The following is a 23,940-nucleotide window of genomic DNA, read 5'->3' on the forward strand; positions in this document are numbered from 1 at the left end:
AAGTGGGATTTTTGGGACGACTGGTACATGTAGTCTACTTCTAGTAATAAAAATGTATATATTATTTGATGTTTTATAAAGTAACTACATATATTCAAAAATTAGTCCAATCCAATTTTGTATTTCAAAATACTGTAGTATGAAAAGTAGATTTATTATTTCGGTACTTTTTTAAGTTACTGTTATTAGTTGCCATACTTACATTTTATCAGCCCTTAAGAACATTTTTTAAACAAGAAACCTTTCAAGCAAGTATTGGTCGTTTAATTATCAAAGATTAATTTTTAAAACATGACTAATACGTAACCACACGCTTTCAACTTTTTTGACAATGTTACTAAATTAAAACGTCAACTCAAATAGGGTTCAACATTTTTTTCAATAAAACAAAATTTTTAACTCTTATTTAATACATTGTTTTGTATTAAAAAATTAAAAACAACTAAAAAAATTCGATGTTGTTTCCTACTGCCGGTTCTTATCATAATATGTGGCGATGTAACACACACAATAACAATCAATTTAGGATTACGTATTGCGGAACCCCGGCGCCGGCTGGTGATGACTCAGAGCACGTGTTACCCTCGCGGCAATCCCATCCGACACGGCCTGGCCGCCATCTTGCAGGCGACACCATCTCCGCAGCCCTGGTACATGCATCTGTGGCCACTGGCGGGTGCATGGTGGGAGGGGGAGGACATCGACAAACAAGTGTTGGCCCTGTAGGAAGTTTACCGATTTACCAACACTGCACGTGGCCTGAGTGTATGAATGTATGCCACGCTAATCTAATTCACTCAGCCAGGATATCAGTGAATGGTGTGAATCTAGATGGCAGCAGCAGCAGTAGTGATAATGAGCTAGTTTCGTTGTAGACTTAAACATCAAGAAACGAGAGGGTGCATCCAGGCAATGGAACACCATTACTTGATGTGTAACCTTGATGTGCTGATAATGGAAGATTCAGTACTTATTTCAGGATTAATCGTAGAAAGATTAACGAGGTCATGAAGAAATCAGTGACATAAGAAAAAAAGACACCACTACAAAAAGTCTCAATTGTCCTTACGATATCGCGTGGCCGTGGCCTGCAGTGTAGACGGTCTCATTTGATAAGCAAGGAAGCTATCTTTTTAAATCTAACTAGCATAGATCCAGGCACGCAAGCCACGTGGAGTGGCGTTAATCTCATACGGTACATCAATTATGGCACACACACACACACACACACACACACACACACACACACACACACACACACACACACACACACACACACACACACACACACACACACACACACACACACACACACACACACACACACACACACACACACACACACACACACACACACACACACACACACACACACACACACACCTATGAAAACAAATTTATAAATATTGCTAATTCAACAAACCATAATTTTATCCTGACTGCAGAAAATACTGTATGTAAACCATTTTAGGAAACCTGGAAATGTCAATTCCCACTTAATATGAAGTAATCGGTGTTGTGTTGGGATGTTTTAAAAGTAATAATTCTTAAAATAAGTTACCTTTTCTATAAAAGGAAAAAATCCAACACTTTTTTGACTTTTCCACAAATTTTTGAGATCTGAAGTAGTATTTAGCATTATCATAAGATCAGGATCAAATAAAAACTGTTTAAGAAAAGGTTGCGGTGTTTTCACAATTTTTATGTGAAATTGGATGGAAATGCAATTTGATTTTCTTAAATTAAATTGGATTGAAAAAAATACAATTTTCTTCAATTATATTTAACTAAAGTGATAATTTATCCTTAATAATAATCCTAAATATAATCCACTGATATGTATTTCCATCTTTTAAATAATAGTTTTAGACACAACTGTAATAAAAAATGTTCATACAATAATGTTTGTATTGAGTTTGGTTTACAACATTTGTATTTAAAAGACTAGCAACTGGTTTTATTTCACTGAGAAAAGATCTGTTCAATATATTAAACTATATTTCAATTCTGCTTAATAAGGCAATGCTCTAAAATATCTTATTCCATTCCTGAGAAAAAGATGCTTAGGTATTATTAACTTTAGAAAACACGACATGCGTCGTATAACAGGCGGTTGCAACCCTACTTATTCTATTACAAAAATGAGAAACATTTCCTGAACAAAACAATCACTTCCAAGCAGGGACCTATATCACCAATGTACAGAATGTTTACGAACTCTCCGGAAAAATATTTTGGGAATTTGTCCTACAAAAGACAAACAAGAGAAATTTGTAAAACGTAGGTCAGAATTGCTTATTTTACCGTCTGTCTGTATGCATGCGTTTTTAGAGTTTATTTTTTATTTCAGAAAACAATAAAGATAAAAACTCAAATTTGGCATAATTACTATTCTTGTAGTCTCAAATCAAGATAAAAATCTGTTTTATATGATCATAATACGTTTCAAGATAGCGGATGGTTGAGGTTTATAAAACACCGTAAAAACTAATAATATTACGAAAGTTTAAAAAAAGAAAAATAGCATTGCTAAATCTAATTGAAAAATTTAACATCTAGCTTTTAATGGATATAACGCAAGGATAATGAAACATGTAAACAATAGCAACTGTTAATAAGTATTTAACTGAAAGTATACAAGAAATGTTTACATCTTCAGTCAAGAAAATCTTTGATTAAATTTATTTAAGGCACTATCTTTATATTAACAAACATGTAACTATATTTTATAATGTCGTAAACATTTTGCACCATAGCGTTCAACCAGGTCCGTTTGTTCAGTGTGTTCGATTTCACGATGGCCTCAATTATTACTTGACATGCCTGCTATACTCTTGGAATCGTCAAATATGTGTTATCGTTACAAAGGGTAGTGATTTAAATATGTTATAAAAGTAAAAAGAAATTAACTTAATATTATCATCTTTGTGAGCACTATTCAAGGACATAAAAATATATTTTTATGGAAAATAAATAAAACTATTATTATCAAGTTTAAAAATCTTAACATTCGTTAAAGATGGGAAGATTTTCTAAATTTTGCGTCAACATATTTCAGACAGATGTGCGATTAGCACCATTTTTACACGTTTTCAATATGGTTTTAAAATTGATTTTTTAATATAATCGTAAAAACTTTGTTTAAGAAAACGTGTTTTTTAACAAAAACAAAAATCACATATACATATATACCAGATTTTAACGGAAACTGGTCAATTGTTAAGCACACCTCCAGATTATTTTACACATATATTATATTGGTATTTGTATTAGAGAGGTCCTCATTGAAAGAGGTCCACGTACTCACATTCTATGAGGTCAATGTAAACTTTGTTATTGAAATGGAGCTGTCATTTCCAAGAATAAATTTATTTTTCTAGGGCAGACCCAGATTGTTTTTTAGTTTCACATGTTAGGCAGGTGCTTAGTGTGTTTAACAATAAAAAGGGTTTAGGTTTAGTTTAGAATATCATCCACGCTATTTCAAACTGGTCTATAGGAACTATGGTATCAAATGTTGTATATATTTTTATACCATTTGCTATTATTTTTTAAACACATAGAGTTTAATATGTAAACTTTCATAGTCTAGGCCTCATTGAATTATCAAGGAAATCCCGAGCCATGATATTATCTCTGGGTCTTTACACAAAAGGGCAAAAAAGGTCCAGTTTCAACGAAATTCAAAACGGATTTTACCACAGTGCTTTTAATTCTTCATGGGTATTCAGCCTTTCATTAATTAGAAATAAAGGTAAGAACATGAATGTTATTAATAAATTAAATTAAACTCAGATTTAATAACAGTAACATACCTGAAGTTCTAAACTCAAATAAGGATAACCTATAACCAGTATAACCGCTATATTCGTCGTGCTCATCCAAATTTCATTATCTCATCTCAATGTCCTTTTCTCATTAAGAATCTACTGACACAACTTAACCTTTACGTACAAGTAAGGTTTTTTTACGCACGCGTCGTGAGACACCCCAATGAGTTGCGTAGGTCTTTTCATGAGATATACGCAGGGCCGTACTTAGCTTTCGAGGGCCCCGTCATGTACCGCCACCCGCCCACGTACACGTGTGGCTGGGCTGGCCTGGGCCCTCAAAGGATCCGGGTTCCGGCAATATTGTCCGAAACATCGGTCTGAGCACGGGCCTGGATATATGTATTTAGCTAAGAAATGTTAGAACTCAAACGACGTCATCAAAAACATTTACTGGAGATGTCATTCACGCACAGAATAAGAATAGTGATTTTGACTTTCTTCCGGGTTAATATGTGTAATATGACCATGCCGCTGTGGTGCTCCAGTTGCAAGGTCAAACTCTGGAAGAGAAATATGTTATCAAGTTGCGAGTGGACGCCACAGCAGCTAGTGTATCTGTGGGGACCCAAGCCGACCCCAGGCGGCTGAGTACACATTCACCACCTGTATATTCCCAGCCACCCTGCACTGAGCCTGATATCTCCATCCCTCCCTCCCGCCCCCCACCTTACTGCTATCACAGCGCCATCTATCTCTATCATACAGCCACCATTGTGGCGTGGCGCAGATCACCTATTGTCGCGTCATTAGAGACTTATCAGGAATAATGGCTCCGGGCCGGCTTGACTCAGCCATTGTCGTGGATCAGTAATCAGGTGATTCCACTATTTCTAATTTATGAGAGGTTTCCTTGGTGAAATTTTGTGGACACATGTTCCATTAACTTCATGACCATATTTATGGCACGAGCGGTTTTCATATGGCAATGCGGTGGAAGGGTCGTCTAGCGTGAATAAGTTGCTTGATAATTTTATAAATAAGAATGGATTCTGAGAGCTAGACCAGACAACCAGACAACTTTGAAAATAAAATTCACGCATAATTGATTATGTCTTCTACGTGTAGTTCTCAAGTGTTGTATAAGAGTGGTAATAACTCATGATTGAATGAGGAATCAGGAAAAGGTCCATCTAGAAAGACCTAGGATATACAAAGATTACATAGATTACATTCCTTGACAGTTAAAGAACTGTCTTACAAAATTGAATAAAATCAAATGAATTATTGCTGAATTGGTTTTTAATGCACATATTTATCATTATCGATAGACATAAACATTACTTCAAATTATAAATGTTCACAATTCTTTATAGGAATATAACCTTGACGATAGGGTATATTTTATTCTTTAGAACCATTACAGGTAACAGCTTGCCATAAACATTTAAATACTCAAGTACTGAATTTACTTTAGGGGCTTTTGTTTCATTGTTTTAGAGGAATTTTCAACTTTTCCCCCTTTTTTGGACTGAAGGATTTTGTTCACCTTATCAGGTGGCTGAACAGTTTCATCCCAGAGGACGGTGGACCTCAGTCAAGGTGACTAAATGCTACAAACAAGCGCTAGCACAGGCTCACTGCATTCATACAGATTAATTTTGTTAAGTATCTGTTTACCACAATAAAGATGTAAGGACAATGAATGATTATTTATTTAAATAATACTTTTCATAAATTTAAATCTAACCATAATCCGAAGATAATATTTTCCAAATTTTAAACACTGTTAAATAGTAAGACGTCATTCACCAAAAAATAAAAAGTTATAAATATTATAAAAAGTTAAATTCTCATAATTTCAATTCAGTGATTGCCAACACAAGCTCCACCTTCAACATCAGAAACATAGATTCAAATAGCTTATAACCATATCTGCACACAGTTTAATTCAGTGATATTTTAAGTTAAATAGTAAGACGTCATTCACCAAATGACTACCCCTTCCATATTCTGTATTCGGATGGTTTACTAACACAATAAAGTTGCATCCTCAGGCCAGGTTAATCAGTTCAGTACTTTATGTTCTTTGAAGATCGTCCAATGGAATAAGCTTATAGAAATTGTTTAAGTCTACATCGGAAACATAATGCCACTACATTGAAATTACAAGAACCAATATTTATAACTTTTGTGGTGTGTCTGTATAAGATGGCCTTGTAATCGAGAGGCCTCACAAAATAAAAAGTTATAAATATTATAAAAAGTTAAATTCTCATAATTTCAATTCAGTGATTGCCAACACAAGCTCCACCTTCAACATCAGAAACATAGATTCGCCTCTCTAAATTTGTCTGTGAGGGAACACTCAGATTAGGATGCTGAGGTCTATTTGAATCAAAGTTAAGGGACGGTTTTTGACCTATTATATATAGGATTTCTATAATACTGCACATTTTTACTAGATATTCTTATTACAAAACACAACAGATTTTTATCAATATACCAGACTTATGAAACCCGTAATACGAGACAACATTCTAGTCACAGTTAACTTCAGTTACCTTTTACATGTTTTGTTTTTTACTTAAACCCTGCACTTTTTATTCGTACCTCAAAAAATCAAACATTCAAAAATTGTCATTGTACCCTGGTTGATAAAACTACTTATGACATTAAGTATGGTTATTAACCAGCAAATCTATCAACAAACATTAACAGGTTAATAATTACGGGTAGTCTGTTACGAGTAAATATTAGTTAAAACACAATAATATAATTTTGAATACTTTTCATATTACGTGTACACAAAAAGTAAATATGTTTATATTACCAATAATTTTGTTTGATCGTTTCTATTCTATTTTTAAAAGAGTACTGGTGTTGTGAATGAACGTAATATACGGCATAAAAGAGCTGGCCTGAAAGATTTATTTTCGTTGTAACTTACAAACTAATAGAGATAAGTAAACTAGCAAACATACTTTACATCTAAATCTGTATTTTAATTATTTTTAAAATAATTACGCAACGTATATTATAATTTATATTTGTTAAACACAGTTTTTAAGCTTTATGTTGATAATGATGTTTATAGATTAATCTTATAACACATCCCTGGAATTTTTATCTCATTGTTTATAATTATTACGGACTAGCAGTTACTCGCTGCTTCGCACACAGTATCGAGTATTTTGCACCCTGTGTAAGCACCTTTGGTTCGAATGAATAATTTTCCGACGGCAATTTGTTGTCTTCTTGCCACGATCAAGAATATATGTTAAAAACTGTATATTTATGGCCATTGCAGTTTACCCTGATCTTAGTATGTTTTATTCTATAGTTGATATTGCCTTCTTCCTGATCGAAAAAAATTGTATCACATATCAGAGAAGTCTATTCTGTTAAAAGACAACTAAGATCGGTATTATTACATTGGTCTTTAAATTTATACTAAACGTTAGATAGTGACTACTTTGTCTTTTATATCAATCTAATACTTAATATTTGCAATAAATGTTTAGAGCGGGAATTGGTACCTACATTAGTTTAAAAGCACAGTCCAGCGAACTTTCAACTACCATAGTTCTTGCCGACTGCTCAAAGGGAGTCTTCGGAGTCAAATTTTGACCATCTTATGTTTTAGGACATTTTCTAAGACAAATAAGTATTTACCTAATCGCTGAAAGTTTAAAAACAGCGTGAAAGTAATAGTTGACTCCTTAGAGAATGTACACACTATAGATGTTAACGAATTGAAAATATTGGTTAATTAATTAAACATATGGTTGTGCACTGTGCAGTATTAAAGAGATGTAGATATACGCAGAGCAGTTAATTACATTTGACAGTCTCTTTCAATTAATATTTGACAACATTAGAGACCAAGATGGGATTTTTCGCTAAATTAAAGACCAGTGTGTCATAGCCCGGAGGAATTTTCGTAATAAATGAATAAATGAATTTATTTCCCATAAGTACAAGACAGTAATACAGTATTGGAAAAAAGCGAGAAATTAATCCGGCCACTTTATCCAGTAGCGTGACCAGTTGAAACTATATACAATACATTAACATAGTAAATCATAGTCTAGCATTTAGAATATTTATAAAAGAAAATCGCCAACTGTAACATCTGTGAGTTCAACTACAATAATTTTGAAAGAAGAAAATAATATTAGTGGATGTATAAGTAATATGATGTAAGTTAAGCAAACAGATGGAATCAATTGTAATGAATATGAAAATAGTTATCCTATATATTAGTTAAGTAGGTAATAAATATGCCTAATAAATGGGTTAAAGTTATATCTTATATTAGAAAACTACCAGCAAGAAAATAACAATTATTTATACTACTTAATTATACTAAGACATAATTAAGATATTCCACATCTTGTTGTGAAGAAAGCCAAGTGACTGTTTCTTTGCAAAAGTGTTTGATTGAAATTATTAATAATTTTGATTTGAAGTGGCAACTGATTGAAATATTTAGGACCTAGATATTGAAAGGAGTGACGAAAAATAACTTTGTTGACTTTGGGTAATTTAAAACAGTTATTTACAAGACTTCTTGTATTGTGAAAATGGTTTGTCGTTGTGTTTTCTCTATTCCCACTTCTGATATAAAACAATCTCAGAACTTTAAAAACGAAAAGATGCTGAAAGGGTAAAATTTTTAATTGTTGAAATAATGGAAAAGAAGTTGTTCTTTTGGTTTTTTTAAGAATTATACGTAAAAAGTAATTTTGAGTGGTTCTTAACTTATCTATTAATGTTTTGTATGTTCCTCCCCAGCATGGTAAAGCGTATTGCAGTCTTGAGTTGATGAGGGTAAAATATAGTGATCTCAAGAGTGTCAAGTTACAAAAATTTCTCAAAAAATAAAATTTTCTAATTTGTGATCTTAGTTTTGCGTGTAAATCTAATATATGAGGTTCAAAAGTCAATTTTTCATCGAGCAAAATTCCCAAATATTTAATAGTTTTTACTTTTTCTAAGGGCTGGCAGGTACATAATTGGAAATTACAGGATGTGGAGTGAAATATCAAGGGGGAGGGTAGATCAAAACCAAAAAAATCAAAAGTTATAAACTTGGTCTTATTTACATTAACCTGCATTTTATTTGCAGAACACCATTTTCTGAGTACTAAAAGATCATTGTTGATTAAAATGTCTAGTGAATTAAGGTTTTTGTGAGTATAAAAAAGTGCAATATCGTCTGCAAAAGCGATAATATTTCCATTAAAATTGAGGTTCAACAAATCATCAATAAAACTAAGAAAAAGGGTGGCTGAGGTCATAGAACCTTGAGGAACACCCGTTTGGACAATTTTTGAATCACTAAAAGTGTTGTTAATTTTTACTTGTTGTCTCCTTTCTTTGATAAAACTATTAAACCAGTCTAGAGCAACACCTCTAATTCCTGCTAGCTCTAATTTTGTTAGAAGAATTTCATGATTCACCATATCAAATGCTTTTTTAAAATCAATAAAGAGGCCAACTGTTTTAAGTTGCGAGTTTAAACCGGTGAAAATATAATCTGTTACTTTAATTAATGCACTTTCCGTAGATCTCCCTTTAATAAAACCAAATTGTTTACTGCTTAAAAAGTTCGTTCTCATTAAAAAGTTATTTAATCTTATCATCATTATTTTTTCAAATAATTTAGAAAAAACAGAAAGCAGGCTTATCGGTCTTAGGTTGTCTAATTTATATGAATTGGGCTTTTTCAAAAGGGGCACAACTAAACTTAATTTAAGATTGTCTGGAAAAATACCATTACTGAAACTAATATTGATTATATACTCTAATATCGGGGCAATTTCATCAATAACATGTTTTAATAAATTTACGCTAAAATTATCATAACCTGTAAATCTTTTATTTTTCAAATTAAGAGCAACTGTTTTGATCTCATCTACTGAGGTAGGAGCTATGAAGAAGGAATTTAGGTAAACATGGGTGGGACGGAGAATTTCGGCAGTGAGTGTACTTGACTGACCAGACTGTATCGAGATAATATGGTTGTTGATTTCTTGTGCGATAGCGCGTGGTTCTGTTATCACAGTCCCATTATCCAATTCAATACGCTCAATACATTAGCTTTGCTGCAACCAGTTAAATTATTAATAATCTTCCATTGTTGTGAAACATCCCCTTTACAGTTTTCTAACTTTTTCGAATAAAACTCGTTTTTTGTAAAATCGATTTCAGATTTTAAGTTGTCAGAAAAATTGTTGAAATAGTTCATAAATGTTGAGTCATAAGGTCTCCTTCTTGAAATTTTATATAACTTTTTTCTTTTATCTATTTTTTTCAAAATCTTTGAAGTTATCCAAGGGCTCAATAACTTAGCTTTTCTTATTTTACTGTCAGTTAAATCTGTCTTACTACTACTATCTACAATATCGTTTAATATTTCTTGAAATTTATTAAAACACAAGTTAACATCTTCCTCAGAAAGAACCTCACACCAATTGACATTTCTTAACTTATCCTTAACTACACTAAAATCGACTACAAACTTACGACATAAACTATCTGTTGACTTTTTATTATTTGATGAGTCATTAAACTTTAGTCCCAAGACACAGTGATCAGTAATACCTACATCGAACACACCACTAGAAAAGAGATTTATATATCTATGTCGAACAAAAATATGATCAATAAGTGTTTTGGAATTAACTGTTATTCTTGTAGGTGTATTCACCAAGGATGTAAATCCATTATTATTTAATATACTATTGTAACCATTTGTTATAGTGCTAGTTTCCAGAATATTAATATTTATATCTCCGACGTATATTACGTTATTTGTAACTCCTGAAAGAAGCTGTGCTAGTTCAGTTAGAAAAACGATTTCAGTTGTATTATGCAATCTATATAAACATATCAGCTTAAAATAAGATTTATTTATTTTAATATTTAACAAAAGAGAATCAGCTGATAACATATTGAAAGGAGGGCTTATCTGAGTACATTCTATTGAATTATCTATAAAACATAAAACACCACCTGCTCTATAATTATCATTGCAATTTGTAAAAAGTTTATAGCCTGGTATATTATATAAACTAGCCTCATCACTATCAATCCAAATTTCGCTAAGAACAATAAACTGAATCCTACATTTTATTCTATCTATTTCTGCAATTAAAGTGTTAAAATTTTTCCTCATACTCCTTATATTTGCATATAGAAAAATTGTAATTATTCCTGTCATTTTCCAGGTAAAAGAAATCTTGTAAATCGGAGTACGAGTTTTTTGTAAACATGTTATGGCTCATTTAGGCTATGTGTCTTCTTAATAAGCAAATGTAATAAATAGATTTAAATAGATAAAATAAATATAATAAATATAAGAATAAATAGACTATAAACTAAATAACAGACAAATAAACTATAACAAATAACAAATTTGGAATAGATCAACAAGATAAATATACTATAGTGAATAACAATCATATAGACTTCAATAAATAAATAAATAACAGTTAAACAGAATAACAGAATACAAATACGGTTTAAGAAACAGCCCAAACAAGCTAAAATATATAAATACAAAAATATAATTGATATAATAACAGTAGGCAGCAATGCAACTTTAAACCTATCTTTTTTGTAACCAATAGCTAGGAGTGTATACAAAGGCATAATAACAATCACTTACTTGTTACTTCAGCTTGTTGAGTTCCTCATCGTTTTCAATCCTAATGAACCGTTCCCCTTCACACTTCCGCACAAAGAACTTGCCATCTTTACACCAAGCGAACTTGTAACCACTTTCTTTGCACTTATTCTTCAATTTTGACAGAAACATTTTGTTTTCCGGTGTCAAGTGTTCACTGACGTAGATTTTCTGGGCGGGGAAGGCGGCATTGATCTGCTCGGCTGTCATCGTCTTCTTATCCTTGAACTTGTTGAGCAAAGTGTCTCTGACGGTCCTTCTTGAGAACTGGACGATGAGGGGCGGAACTCGATCCTTATTGAAAGATGGTACTCGGTGTGCTGTTGATATGTCGGTCTCCTGGATCTCAACTCCTAGGGCAACTCCAACATCTCTCACCAGGCCGCTCACATTCTCTTTTGGTGTCTCTGGGATCCCGTTAATTTCAAGATTATTCTTCCTAGAATATTGTTCAAGTGAGCGAACTCTGCCCCTCAGAGAGTCCACCTCAGCTGTAAGGGCCGAATTTAAATTACGAAGGTTTTCAATAGGAATAGGACTATATTCATTTCAAGAACCCTATGAATGTCCATCTAAAATTTCAGTACAATCGGTTGATTAGTTTACGTGTGAAAGCAAAACAAACACACACACACACATAATCACATTTATAATTGTATTACTATGTTATTAATTATTTATACACTTTAATAACAGTTCACACTTTTTGCGTCTAAGGCTGACATTTTGATATGGTTATCTTTAGTTATTTTTCTATCGACATTTGGAGTTTTAATAATTTTTCGTTATTTATAGTACTGTTCAGATCATAGATATAATTAATAACATTAAAACTTGGTGAACTGCAGTTTTGTCCACTTTAACACATTTAAAAATATATTTACAGATTTCCTTATGTGCAATTTGGCTGGAGGGGGGGGGGTTAGTTAATCATTGCTTAAGAGGGCAGGGTGCTGTGCTAACTAGATCGAACACTTGAGCCTGGTCGGCGGAACGAGTGCAAGTGCTAGGGCGGGCGTGCGCTAAAGGGTGGCTAGGATTAGAGCAAGCTGCTTTTTAGCCCCTGCGCAAACAGTCAGTTAATCTACAAACAATGCGTCCTGCCCAGTTTCGCTGGCCAGATTGTAGTGCTTAAGTAGACAGGTGCTGATTTAAATTTTTAAATTACTTTGAATAATCTAAATATGAATCAAATTATTCTTGTGAATAATATCTACGTAATAGTTACGATACACTTATTCTTATACGAATTAAATATTGAGTCTTAATATCACTGCCGTCTGGCTTGAGACTCTTGACCATTTCCAGGGATACTGTAGAAGTCACAAAACTTGTACAACTTTTTTTGTAAACCAAAGAATTAATTCTACAGGGTCTTAAGAATTTTAAACATAGAATTAATTCAAATTCTTAAATAATAGTTCAACATTAGAATTTATACAGCATTTTTGGTATTTAAAACCATAATCCCTGTATATTTTATGTTTTTAAGTCCTGGAAACCGTTATCAATGAACGAAATTATCGAATCTCTTTTTTCATGGAGCCACTGGGTATCTTCTGATTGAGTACGTTAATACTAATTAGCCTGATACCTATCATTTAAATTCATTAACTCCACTCCCCGTGCTTAAATAATCATTCCACTGAAGAACCTGTAGAATATTAATTTAATTTGTGTTTTAACCAAAATTTATGACACGATTATTTTTTGTTTCCAGGTGCATTGCAAATAAATTTCCAAATCCTTACCTCCTCCAAAAATATAAATAAATATTCTACTATAAGATCAGATCAATCGAGTTTGTAAACGATACTGACGTCACCAATGTGTATTTCGCAGTGATACTCCTTGTATACAAAGCACGCTAGTAAGCTTGTGTAACGTGTAGCAGTGTGGGTGTCGGTGGCGTGCTCAGTCCTGGTGCCCCAGCGTGGCGCGGCGTGTGCCAGTTTGACAATCGATACCACAATTCACTTGTTAGCTGCCGCTATTAACCTCCACGATCCGCCAAATTTTAGTCACTCACTTCTCTCTGTCACTTCACGTTAATATTTACCACTTCATTACAACTCAGTTTTTATCTATTGTTATTTTGAAAAAAAAGAAAAAACGATACCGCAGCTGTTTTAATGATGGAGCAGTCGGTCGGGTTACATTTTTATTTTCAAATATTTTAGTAACAGCCCTTTAAGACACCTTCCTTGAAGATAATAAAACAGATTTGTTTTATTTGCTTAAGGAGTGTTGGCATTTGAAACATAAATTTAAGTTTGAGTAACTTAAAATCAGAATAAAATTACTGAATATAAGAATATAAATGTTTTATAACAAGGATATGCATTATGACTACATCGAATAATATATTTTTATATTCAAAAACTGTGATTTCCTTAAGCAATGTTTTAATAAAGTACAGGTAATTTCCTTAAATTACGTTTTATTGAAAACATTCAACTATAAATAATTAATAACATATTACTTAATTAACTTACCTATAATTCACACCTATACTTGAAACGTTCACGTCCTTATCTTTAGCTTATTTCTTGAATCTATTTACAAAAACTACTATAATTAAATGTAATTCAGAAGCATATCATTCTTCATGAAGTGATCAAAATCTTTCTTTATATTTTCTGCACTCATAAAAGTTATAGAAAGAAGCTGATACTTTGAAATTTAAAAGAAACAGCCCAAACAAAATCTCATTAAACTACCTTGAAAATGTCAATATTATCTGTAGAGCACAATATACTTCTTAATATGAGTGTCAAATGATCGACATATTGTATTGTTTGTAACATATCACCGTTCTTAATATTTTGGATTTTGGATTAATATCTTCTTGGAAAAGGATATGTGGATAACAAATAGTGAGTAGCATTGAATTGTAATTATATTAACAGGAGAATTTCTTTATTTATTGATGCGATATTGAGGGAAAGCAATCCACTGCCATCCCTAAATCCAATGTAAGTGCATATAAAAGGAGTGATAACTTGTGTATCATCGACACTCGTGATAAGTGGAATGTATTAAGTATTTTGTACTCTGCGAAGTATCGACAAAAAAGTCGTGTGGAAGTTGATAAGCCATTATTCAAAGATATTGAGGACATAAAACTGTGTGTCTGTCTGTATAATTACTTCACATGTGATTTGGTCGTCACAGAGTGCGAAAATTTGGACATTGGGTCCTGAGTAGAATTCTTTGAGCAACTAACTTGATCTTCTGGGTATTGAACATCAAGAAATCCAGAGCTGCTCGTAGTGTCAGTTCACTTAATCTTGATTATAATCTTTAGTTTGCAAATGAAATGTTTAAATTTATTTTAATTTGTGCGTAAATTATTGATAATATTGAAAAATATAATAACACTTTTTATTAAGTATTGCGAGAGACTTTTAATGAACAATTATCTTTCTTATTTTTCAACGAACGTTCGCCTATTCTGCCAGTTTATTACGAAATCCGATTCCTGTCTGTCTGTAGGCACGATAACTTTCTTAATAACGAATTACTTTGAGTTGAGGTTTTTTAATTTGAGATGAAACTCCGCCTCTACTACTTCTATATGAAACATGAAAACGGTAAACGTCATGTTTCACTAGGAATCACTCTCCAGTCCAGGGGTTGTCCGCTATGGGATGAACGCCTCCTACGCTGACCTAAATGCTGGCGTACGATTAAGCTTGTTACGGACATTGGCAACAACCCAACACAATCTTCTAAGGTTCATAAGACATTTTTTTATATTTTACGTTCCTAAAAATAATTTAGTCCACTGAGTTCTACAAAGATAGTGTTTCTCTTGTTTCTAAAAGAATCGTACGGTAATTTCCTTAAGGAATCAGAAGGATTATTTGAACTTAGTATCACAGACAACCATCAATAAGAATGCGTTTGATGCAAAAGCGCAGTATTGGGGTCAGTGAAAACTTTTTTCGTGCACGACCACTGTGCTTAGGATCTGGCCGTGTAGAGCTTTAAGTAAATTAGGGCACATATCCAGTGTTTGAGGGATCACGAGCATAGGGTTCATCGAGACAGTGATATGAACCCCTTAGAAGTTAAATAAAACGATCACGAGAACTGGTCGTGTGGGGTCAGATGATACTATGTGATATTGATTGACAGTCACACTGACACTACTGACACTTCGGCTGACCATCTAGAGCTCGGGTAAGTAGTTCAGTAACCTATGCAGATGAGAGAGATGATAACGGATCTCTCTACTCAGGTCACGCCATTGTTTACTTAATCGTACGGCTATAAGTCAACGTTTATCTGCAACAATTTTTCTCTGCTTTCCTTTTTTCCGACGATTCACGCCGAGAATCCATAAAACAACACGATGAACACAAACGTGCGAGTATGTTCGTGGTTGTGTTCCTAATATAACCTCAGAACCATAAATCTGATGAACATTAAAGGTATAAACAAACAAGAGAAAATCAGGCAACAAAATTAATGCTGTGTGAGTTATGTCGAATACATTGTAAAAATTGTAACTAATAATAATTATTTGTAGGTTATCGGATACGTTTTCATTCTGCAACATGACCGAATCTAGCGACTGAGTGAAAGCTTCAATTAAATCGCCTCAACTTGTGGTTGCCGACAATTGAGTCAATCTGCGGTGGGTGGGTGGATAGTCGGTGGGGGAGGGGGTGCAAGGTGCAGTCCGGTCCTCCCTCCCCTCGCCATTTGACTTGACACACCATACACAAAGCCGGCCTCAGCTGGCTGTAGGGGTCCGATCATACAATCATTTAATCTCAATTTAGCGTAGCATATTCTCCGACCGCGGCTTCGTCCTCCCCCTCCTCACCCTCGCCTACCCACCCACTCCAGCCATTCACGGATTTCATTATCTTGTCAGTCCATTGTCCTCCTCGGGTTCATTACAAATCGGAAAGGGTTCATTCGAAAAATATTAATTTCCATTGTGTCCTCGATGCGCCCGTGTGGCCCAACAAGTGGCTCTTGGAGAAGACCAAAGGGAGGGGGGAGGAGGGATTTAAATAAATTCTTTAAATGGAATACTAAACAGGCAAGCAGTGATCCAGTTCTAAATGGTGCCTGTTACTGTTTATATCCCATACAGATGAGTGTATCACGTATGTGGCCACCTTACGTTTAGGATTTCTATCACGACTACATTTTTTCATACACTCGGTTCGTTGTACCTGGCGTTCTAATCTTGTATCCGGTATCTATATAAAGTCCTATTTTTGATATGTTGAGGTGGCTTGCCCGATGTCTAAAAATGACTTTTCCAATCATATGCAGCCTAAAATTCATTGCAACAACCTATGTACTTTAGACTTCGTAGACTCGGTGTTTGTAGCTTACGCAATAAAATTAAAATGTTCAATTTATTTATTAATATTTAGAAAATGGTTATATGAGAACCATCCTAAATCATCCTAAATGAGACGTCACACATTCTGCTTTGTAGGAATGAATAAAAATCACCTAGAAACATATTTTAGCTCTAGAACAAAATTTGGTTTTATATAAAGTAATGCACATTTAAAATTCCTTCCCGTCAGTTGAGTGGTAAGGCTCTCGAATTATCGAACTAAGCTGAATTTCGGTATTCGAATAGATTGCCATGATTCAGTGATGTTGCATGCTGCAAACGTATTAACGTATCTCATAACCTATAAATATATATTTTCATCAAATGATTACATATTCCTCTAGGATTTCACGCCTAATAATATTGTACATTTGGATACAACCTAAACCATTATCTATAATAACGTCAGCTAAATCAATAAAGTAATTTTAACGTTATACATTCAACTGTCATGCTGACGAAATAAATGTGAAATAAAACATAGTTTACTTTATTTTTCAATACATTCTTGCATTACAGTTTTAAAAAATATTTAAAATTGAATGTTTTTATAAATAGATGCGTATGAAAACTACTATTTTCCATTGTTAATACAGTTTATATTTATACATATTATATTATATATATATATATATATATATATATATATATATATATATATAATATATGAGTTTGGCCACTACTCCACCCTTTTTACCTCCTGGTCAGCGTGAGCTATTAATACCACACGAGTAGTAGTTCTAAATAAAGTCCGTTAATACAAGACAGCAGTGTATTTTTTAAGGGAAACGACATTTTGAACGGAATAATTGACGAATTGATTTCGATTCACCATTCAGAACAGAATACAAATTCAGTTACAGTGGAGTGGCATGCAAGGTCAGTTTTTTCAGTTTAACATTTGAATCAGCAAACCTGTTGTTGGCATGAAATAACTGTGACTCCGCGGTTTTGTTTTAGTTTTAATATTGTTCCATATGTTATGTTTTGTTTTTATATATGACATAGCTATGGTGGGAAGGATGATTCTATGGGAATGCTCAGTTTAGCTTCAGTTCACACTCCGCTTAGTGCAACATCTTAAATCTGACACTGTCACAGACTTGACTCATGGAATCGAGAGTCCTTCGGAAGAGATACAAAAATTGAGGACGATGACATTCAGAACACGTATATAGTTTCACAGAAACTTCATACAGTTTCGCCATCAGAGACAACTAACTACGCTACAATAGGTTGCCCCGTCGCATTAAAGAAACCTCGGTTACTAGCCGTGCTTTGCGATCGTGTCTAAAACATCGAAGTGCACTCAGTTGTGCATCTAATGAGACAATGGAATGAGAACAGGTTTTTATCAAAATTACAGTGGGTGGCTGCTGGGTAACCAGTCATAGCTAAGGGTTTCTGATGTCAAAATGTGTTTTACACGTGGACTCTTTAGAAGGTCGGAACTCCAGATTACAGGGGTCAAGTCTGTGGCAGTCAGAATTCAAACGCTGCATGTGGTATTGTGTATTTTCTACACTGTTTTTACGTTACAACGCTAATCATCGGACCGTGAATGTACTGTGTAGTAAATTTGTCTATCATTGTCTTTTTATATGTCTATATGATCATATTTTAACGTAAAAAACAAACGGCAGTTACATACTTATGTAAGGTATGTACCAATTAGAAGTCATTAATACGTGTTTCAGGGACTGTGGATTTTAATAATTTTTTTATTCTAGAAACAACCGTGTTTCTTATTAGACATGCAGTTTAAGACTATCGAGATTTAAATAACTCGGTGAACACTAATGTTAATAGGGGCAGGTGATATGAATGATCGCGATTGTCAGTCACACTGCCATTCTCAATACTGACACTCAGGCTGATCGCCTAGAGCTCCGATAAGTAGTTCAGTAACCTATGCAGATGAGAGGGATGATAACGATCCTCTCAAGTCACGCCATTGTTTACTCAATCTTACCGCTATAACTATAAGTCACCGCTAATCTGTTTCCATCTCCACTTTCCCTCTTTCGACAATTTACGCTGAAGATCTATAAATACAACTAAAAATACTAGGTCCTATAAAACCGAACAGGTCTGCTGGTGTTGCCTTCATATAACTTCCGAACCATAAGTCTAGGATAAATAAAGGACGTATCCAGCGAGGGGATCCAAGGGGTCCGGCCCCTCCCAAATTTTCAGTTTTTCAATTTGTTAGTAAACGATTATTATTGTTTAAATAATTCAGTATTACTTACACGTACAGCCGAGAAATCGTTCTCTATAAAGGAACGGGTCAAGAACTTTTTAAGGAACAAAATAGAGCCTTACTCTGTCTGTCCACTACGGGAAAACATCAGTTGTCTGGACCCCATCCAAATTTTGCTCCGATCAAGGAAATATATACCTTCTCAAAAACCTACTTTGGTTTAAATAAACACTTAGTTGCAGCTCTTGTGATTTACTTCCGGTCTAATATATTCCCAGTGCCAAAGTTGAGTATGCCTCGTTGTCCCGATGAAGAAAATATATTTACCTACATAGGACTGATAAGCCTTTTCGCTCAAAAAGTATCTACTGCCGGACGATCAAATTCACTTCTAGTCGAGTGTATTTACGTTGCCACAATGCATTTATCACGTTTTCCTGATAAATAGGATATATGTATACACATAAGACTAGAAACCTACATCTGTAAAATAAGGTTTACGTCTCTTGCAATCTTCTTTTAGTCTACGATATCTCCAGTGCCACAGTTTGGTTTCCCTTGATGTCACGATGAAGAAAATATACACACATACTTGGGACTGCGAAATCTACTTCGGTCAAAAACGTCTACTCCGGGTATTAGGGGCAAATCCCTAGGAAGTGTACACAATATTTCATCATTCAATCATTTTTGATAGGTGTTGAGTTATAGATGTCTCGTTTTTCGGACTGGGAAGTCTGGGAAAGAATGGCTCGTTGAATCATGATAGTGTAAAGATCTCAATGCTAACCAGACTATCATGCACATAAACATTCACAGTTGTAACAAAGCATAAATATTACTAATAGAGGATTAGTTAAACATATGTCTGTGCTGTCATCAAACAACGTTATAACAAAACAGATGATTATATTTAATGGTTCAATTAATAAAATTTTTATGTAGATATTTTCTTACTTTCTGCTCAACAGCGTTTGCAGAAAATAAAAGGTTGAAATAAGAAGTCAGTAGAATTTTTTACATAGGATGGTAATGATTTTTACAAACAGTTGAAGTTCACAGTTCACAAAAACCTTTATTTACCAGAAAGTTTGCAAAAATATACAATTCCATGTGCTACACAAAGCACGTGTGGAGAAGGAAAACAAGTTCTTTTATATTGGCATTATATATATACATTTTATATGCAGTTGGCAAAGTACATTTAAAGCCTTGATCATCAATATAAGCTGAAATTCTTTCTGTTGGACTTCCATAGCTAGAGACAATTGGTCTACCAGGTTGGGTTTGTGCATTTTTGGGAGTGTATAAAATATTGGTTTGTTCGAGGCCATTTTGGAGTTACTGAATGGGACCGTAATCTTTAAGGTATATCTCTATACATACGTGTGGTGTGGTGTGTGTGTGTGTGTGTGTGTGTGTGTGTGTGTGTGTGTGTGTGTGTGTGTGTGTGTGTGTCAATTGACTTAAATACTTAGGAAAGTGGATATACTGCCTAAGAACCTGGTACTGAGTAATTTTCAGTGGGAATATTCCAGAAACTTGCACGTGCGGGAGTTTGACACTACCATATTTGCCTGTGCTCAAATGTATAATCCTGGAAGAGAGGCATCGGTGCCTGTAATTGGATAAGCTATACTTCGACATCAATACTTGTAACCTGCATACTCGTTTCCGAATACTATAATATTGTAATACTGGGGCTGTAGGTACCGTATTTTCGTAATTTTAGAAGGTTTGTTTGTACATCAGGAAAATGGTATGTTTGCTCTGCCCAGTCCTAAATAACTGGTATCCATTATTTGGAGGAAAACAGGCCCAGCAGATCTCTGCCATTGCTGTGGGAAACGAGGCTTCAGCCGTCTATAACTTCCATCTCCCTTCAGTGGGGTCGAATAATAATTATAAAAACTTCACCCAAAAGTTATCGTATGACACGTACTCTACTGATTTTAGGGAATATTAAAAACGTTGTCAACTGATCCATGAGACTAATATAAGTTCGTCGAACCGTACCACGACGAATGTAACCCAATGCCGGAACACCTCTAGCGGAAGGTCACTGTCCACTCGTGATATCTTCCAGAAGGATCAATCCGCGACTTGTCAAAGGACTTTATGGAATCCTAGAGAAGACATTTCTGACACTCGGTTTCAATTAACGCGGCCAGTCTGACACCAGGTTTGGAATAATTTCGTTTTGACGAACTGAAAGGCTGACAGGCTGCGTTTGAAAATACAAACTAGCCATCGCCTTTATTACCTAGAACGTATAAGAACGTCATCCAGGATTATCTTTGAGCAGAGAGAACGATGGTAGTCTGTGAGTCGTTATCGGCTCCCGCATTTACCTGATTCTTGCATATCCCTACCGAATAGTACTCAGTATCAGACTCTGAGGCACTATACCCACTTTCCTGGGTAGGTAAGACGATGGACAATAAATTTTATTTATGAATTTTCCGATGAAATTTTCCCAATTCTCCATTAACGTCAGGGCAGCAAGGAAATACCGCATTAGCGTCAGAATTACACAAATAAGTAATTCCATCATCTCAAATATTTTGAAATGCCTTGGCTCTGAATATGTGGGATTTATCATAAAAAGGGTAGGTCTATCCCCTCAGTAAATCTTCATAGGCCACTCACTTGTGCGAGAAGCTCATCAATCGTAATAAGGAATCGATATAGTACTAGGTCGATGGTATTGATAAGAGTCCAAAGGTCAGAGGCAGGATTTGAACCTGAGCTACCTCTGACACTGATTCAAAATCCGGCGTCTTAAGATCACTAGGTCGGGTTAGAACACTGCCACCTAGCAATGCAACATTTCATCGTCATACGGAAAATTAATTTTATATGTTATGTGCCCATGAAATAAAACATGTCACATTTATTCATAGAATTAAACATTATGCTATTATTGCAGGTCCTGCTCCCTGTCTGATCGTGAAGGTGTACACGTATGGACATCTAATGACTTGGTGCCTGCAGAAGAAACATTTTCAATTATTTATTTTACTACTATTATTACAATCAAAATTGTTAAATTTTGCAGTAGATTTGTAAGTCATTACTATGTCTAGATGTAGACTTGTAATATGGTTGTATAAAAGCAATAAAATTATGATGATAGCACATTACGAAAACGTGTTGTTAATTCCTGCATGTCCGACGGAAGTGTTGTTGGTTTACTTTATTGGGATATTCGTTCAGTGTATTGTACGTAACTTGTTTACCAGCAAGTGATTTCTGAGTGGATTATGAATGCTTAGTTTAAAAATAGTTTTAAATCCCGGAATAAAAGTGTTGTATTTTTGTTACTCATACATATCTCACGTGTCGAAATTGTATGTTCTGTGTTTAATCTACTTGTGGAAACATAATTGGATGATAACTCCGAACGGTATAGGTGGGTACAGCCTTCTGCTTATAGATCAAATTGAACCAAATTAATCGACTATTTATATGATAATTGAGATTTTTAGTCTCGTTATCTCATTGGTTAACGGTTATATAACTACTGTTTATGCATCATGACTATTGGTTTAATGTATGACAGGATAAAAATCCATATGTGATAAAATAATTTCGTTTGATATTTTTAACCCTTTCGATGCCCTTCTATGTTTATCATCTCACCAAAACTAACACGGTTGACGACCAATTGATTTTTCTTATCAGAAATTCTTCTATCGATTTAACACATAATTAAGTTGTAGGTTTAAGAAAACACACTAGCTCTTGGTTCCTGACTATTAGATAAGAATTTAATTACAATGACTGTGAATTACGAATTATATTCAACGTTATTTTTTTCATGTTGTAAACATTGTATATACAAAACCAAATTTTCTGTGGACAAAACTATCGAAAGCGGTTTATTTGGAATATTGCCTTACCGCACGATAACTACGTGATAAAAACTAGGTCGCATGAAGGGAATATATGCCTTATTCATTTAATTAAGCATTAAAACCAATTATTCACTGTTGACAAAAATCACTGTAAACCTTATCGATTAATATTACAACTGTTCATATTACTATACACATTTCCTACTTCCTAGTCGGGCGCGTCTCAAATAACAGGGGTCCCGGGACTGTTTAGGTTGGCAAAGTGGCTTTCAGGATCCCCGGCCGCGGCCCGGCCCCACTGGTGCATGGGAGAGTCCAGCTGTGGCGGGGGATGTCACCACCTTGCGCTGGGGAGGGACAATGCTTCACGCCGGGCTGCGGCACAAGTGCGGATAACATCGAGTCCGGGATTAGGGCCTATTCTTTTAATTGTTTAATTGATCATGCGGCGGGCAGCAAAGAGGATTTTCACTTTGGAGATAGCAGATAAGAGTGTCATATTTCATATCAACAAGGGGCTTGGGTCAGAGGAAATTCAAAATCACGCAGGCGTAAGGCTCGACACCACCTGCGCCTCGGAGGTTTGCATGGAATTATGAGTGGTTGCGACACTTCCACACTTGCTGCCTGAGTAAAACCTGTCCGTGAAGGGTTGTACTGCAAATGTTTAAATTGTAAGACAAAATTTCGTTATGAGCTGTTTCCCAAATTAACAGTTTAAATTAATTTTCTTTATGTTAGACGTATTTAAAGGGTTTATTTGTATTCAGCTGTCACAAAAAGTTGCTCCATCCTGGCGGTCTTCTTGTTGGTAAAAGTATGCAGTTTATAATTTAAATCGAAGTGTACACAAATTATCATATCAGATAAATATTTTTTTTTCCGGACAGTTCTAAGAAAGCTGTCAAAAGTAGGAATTCATAAAACTTGAATAAGACACGCAAAGTGTATTAATGTGTTCCATATGTATGCCGTAGCTGATTCTTTAGAACAGAGTTCCTAATTCGTATCCAGGATATTCATTGGCACCAGGACGGAGTACGGTTTGC

At 34.5% G+C, this 23,940-nt stretch overlaps 2 protein-coding genes across 3 annotated transcripts in view; one reads left to right on the forward strand and one right to left on the reverse strand.

The window, feature by feature from the left end:
- LOC124357152 (radial spoke head protein 3 homolog B-like) overlaps positions 1–22,177 on the forward strand; it is an 80,379-nt gene extending 58,202 nt beyond the window's left edge. For both annotated transcript variants that reach the window (XM_046808654.1, XM_046808653.1), the window contains exon 11: positions 21,964–22,177. The gene's annotated coding sequence lies outside the window, so the exon portion shown is untranslated. The remainder of the gene's footprint in view (positions 1–21,963) is intronic.
- Positions 11,449–23,290, reverse strand: LOC124358271. Its single transcript, XM_046810565.1, has 2 exons — positions 23,191–23,290; positions 11,449–11,954 (listed from the first exon to the last, which is right to left on the reverse strand). Exons 1-2 carry the CDS (start codon positions 23,288–23,290, stop codon positions 11,449–11,451), a joined length of 606 nt encoding a protein of 201 aa, XP_046666521.1.
- Between the last annotated feature and the right edge of the window lie 650 nt (positions 23,291–23,940).

Source organism: Homalodisca vitripennis, chromosome 3 (assembly GCF_021130785.1).
Source record: "Homalodisca vitripennis isolate AUS2020 chromosome 3, UT_GWSS_2.1, whole genome shotgun sequence".
Classification (NCBI taxonomy): Eukaryota; Metazoa; Arthropoda; class Insecta; order Hemiptera; family Cicadellidae; genus Homalodisca; species Homalodisca vitripennis.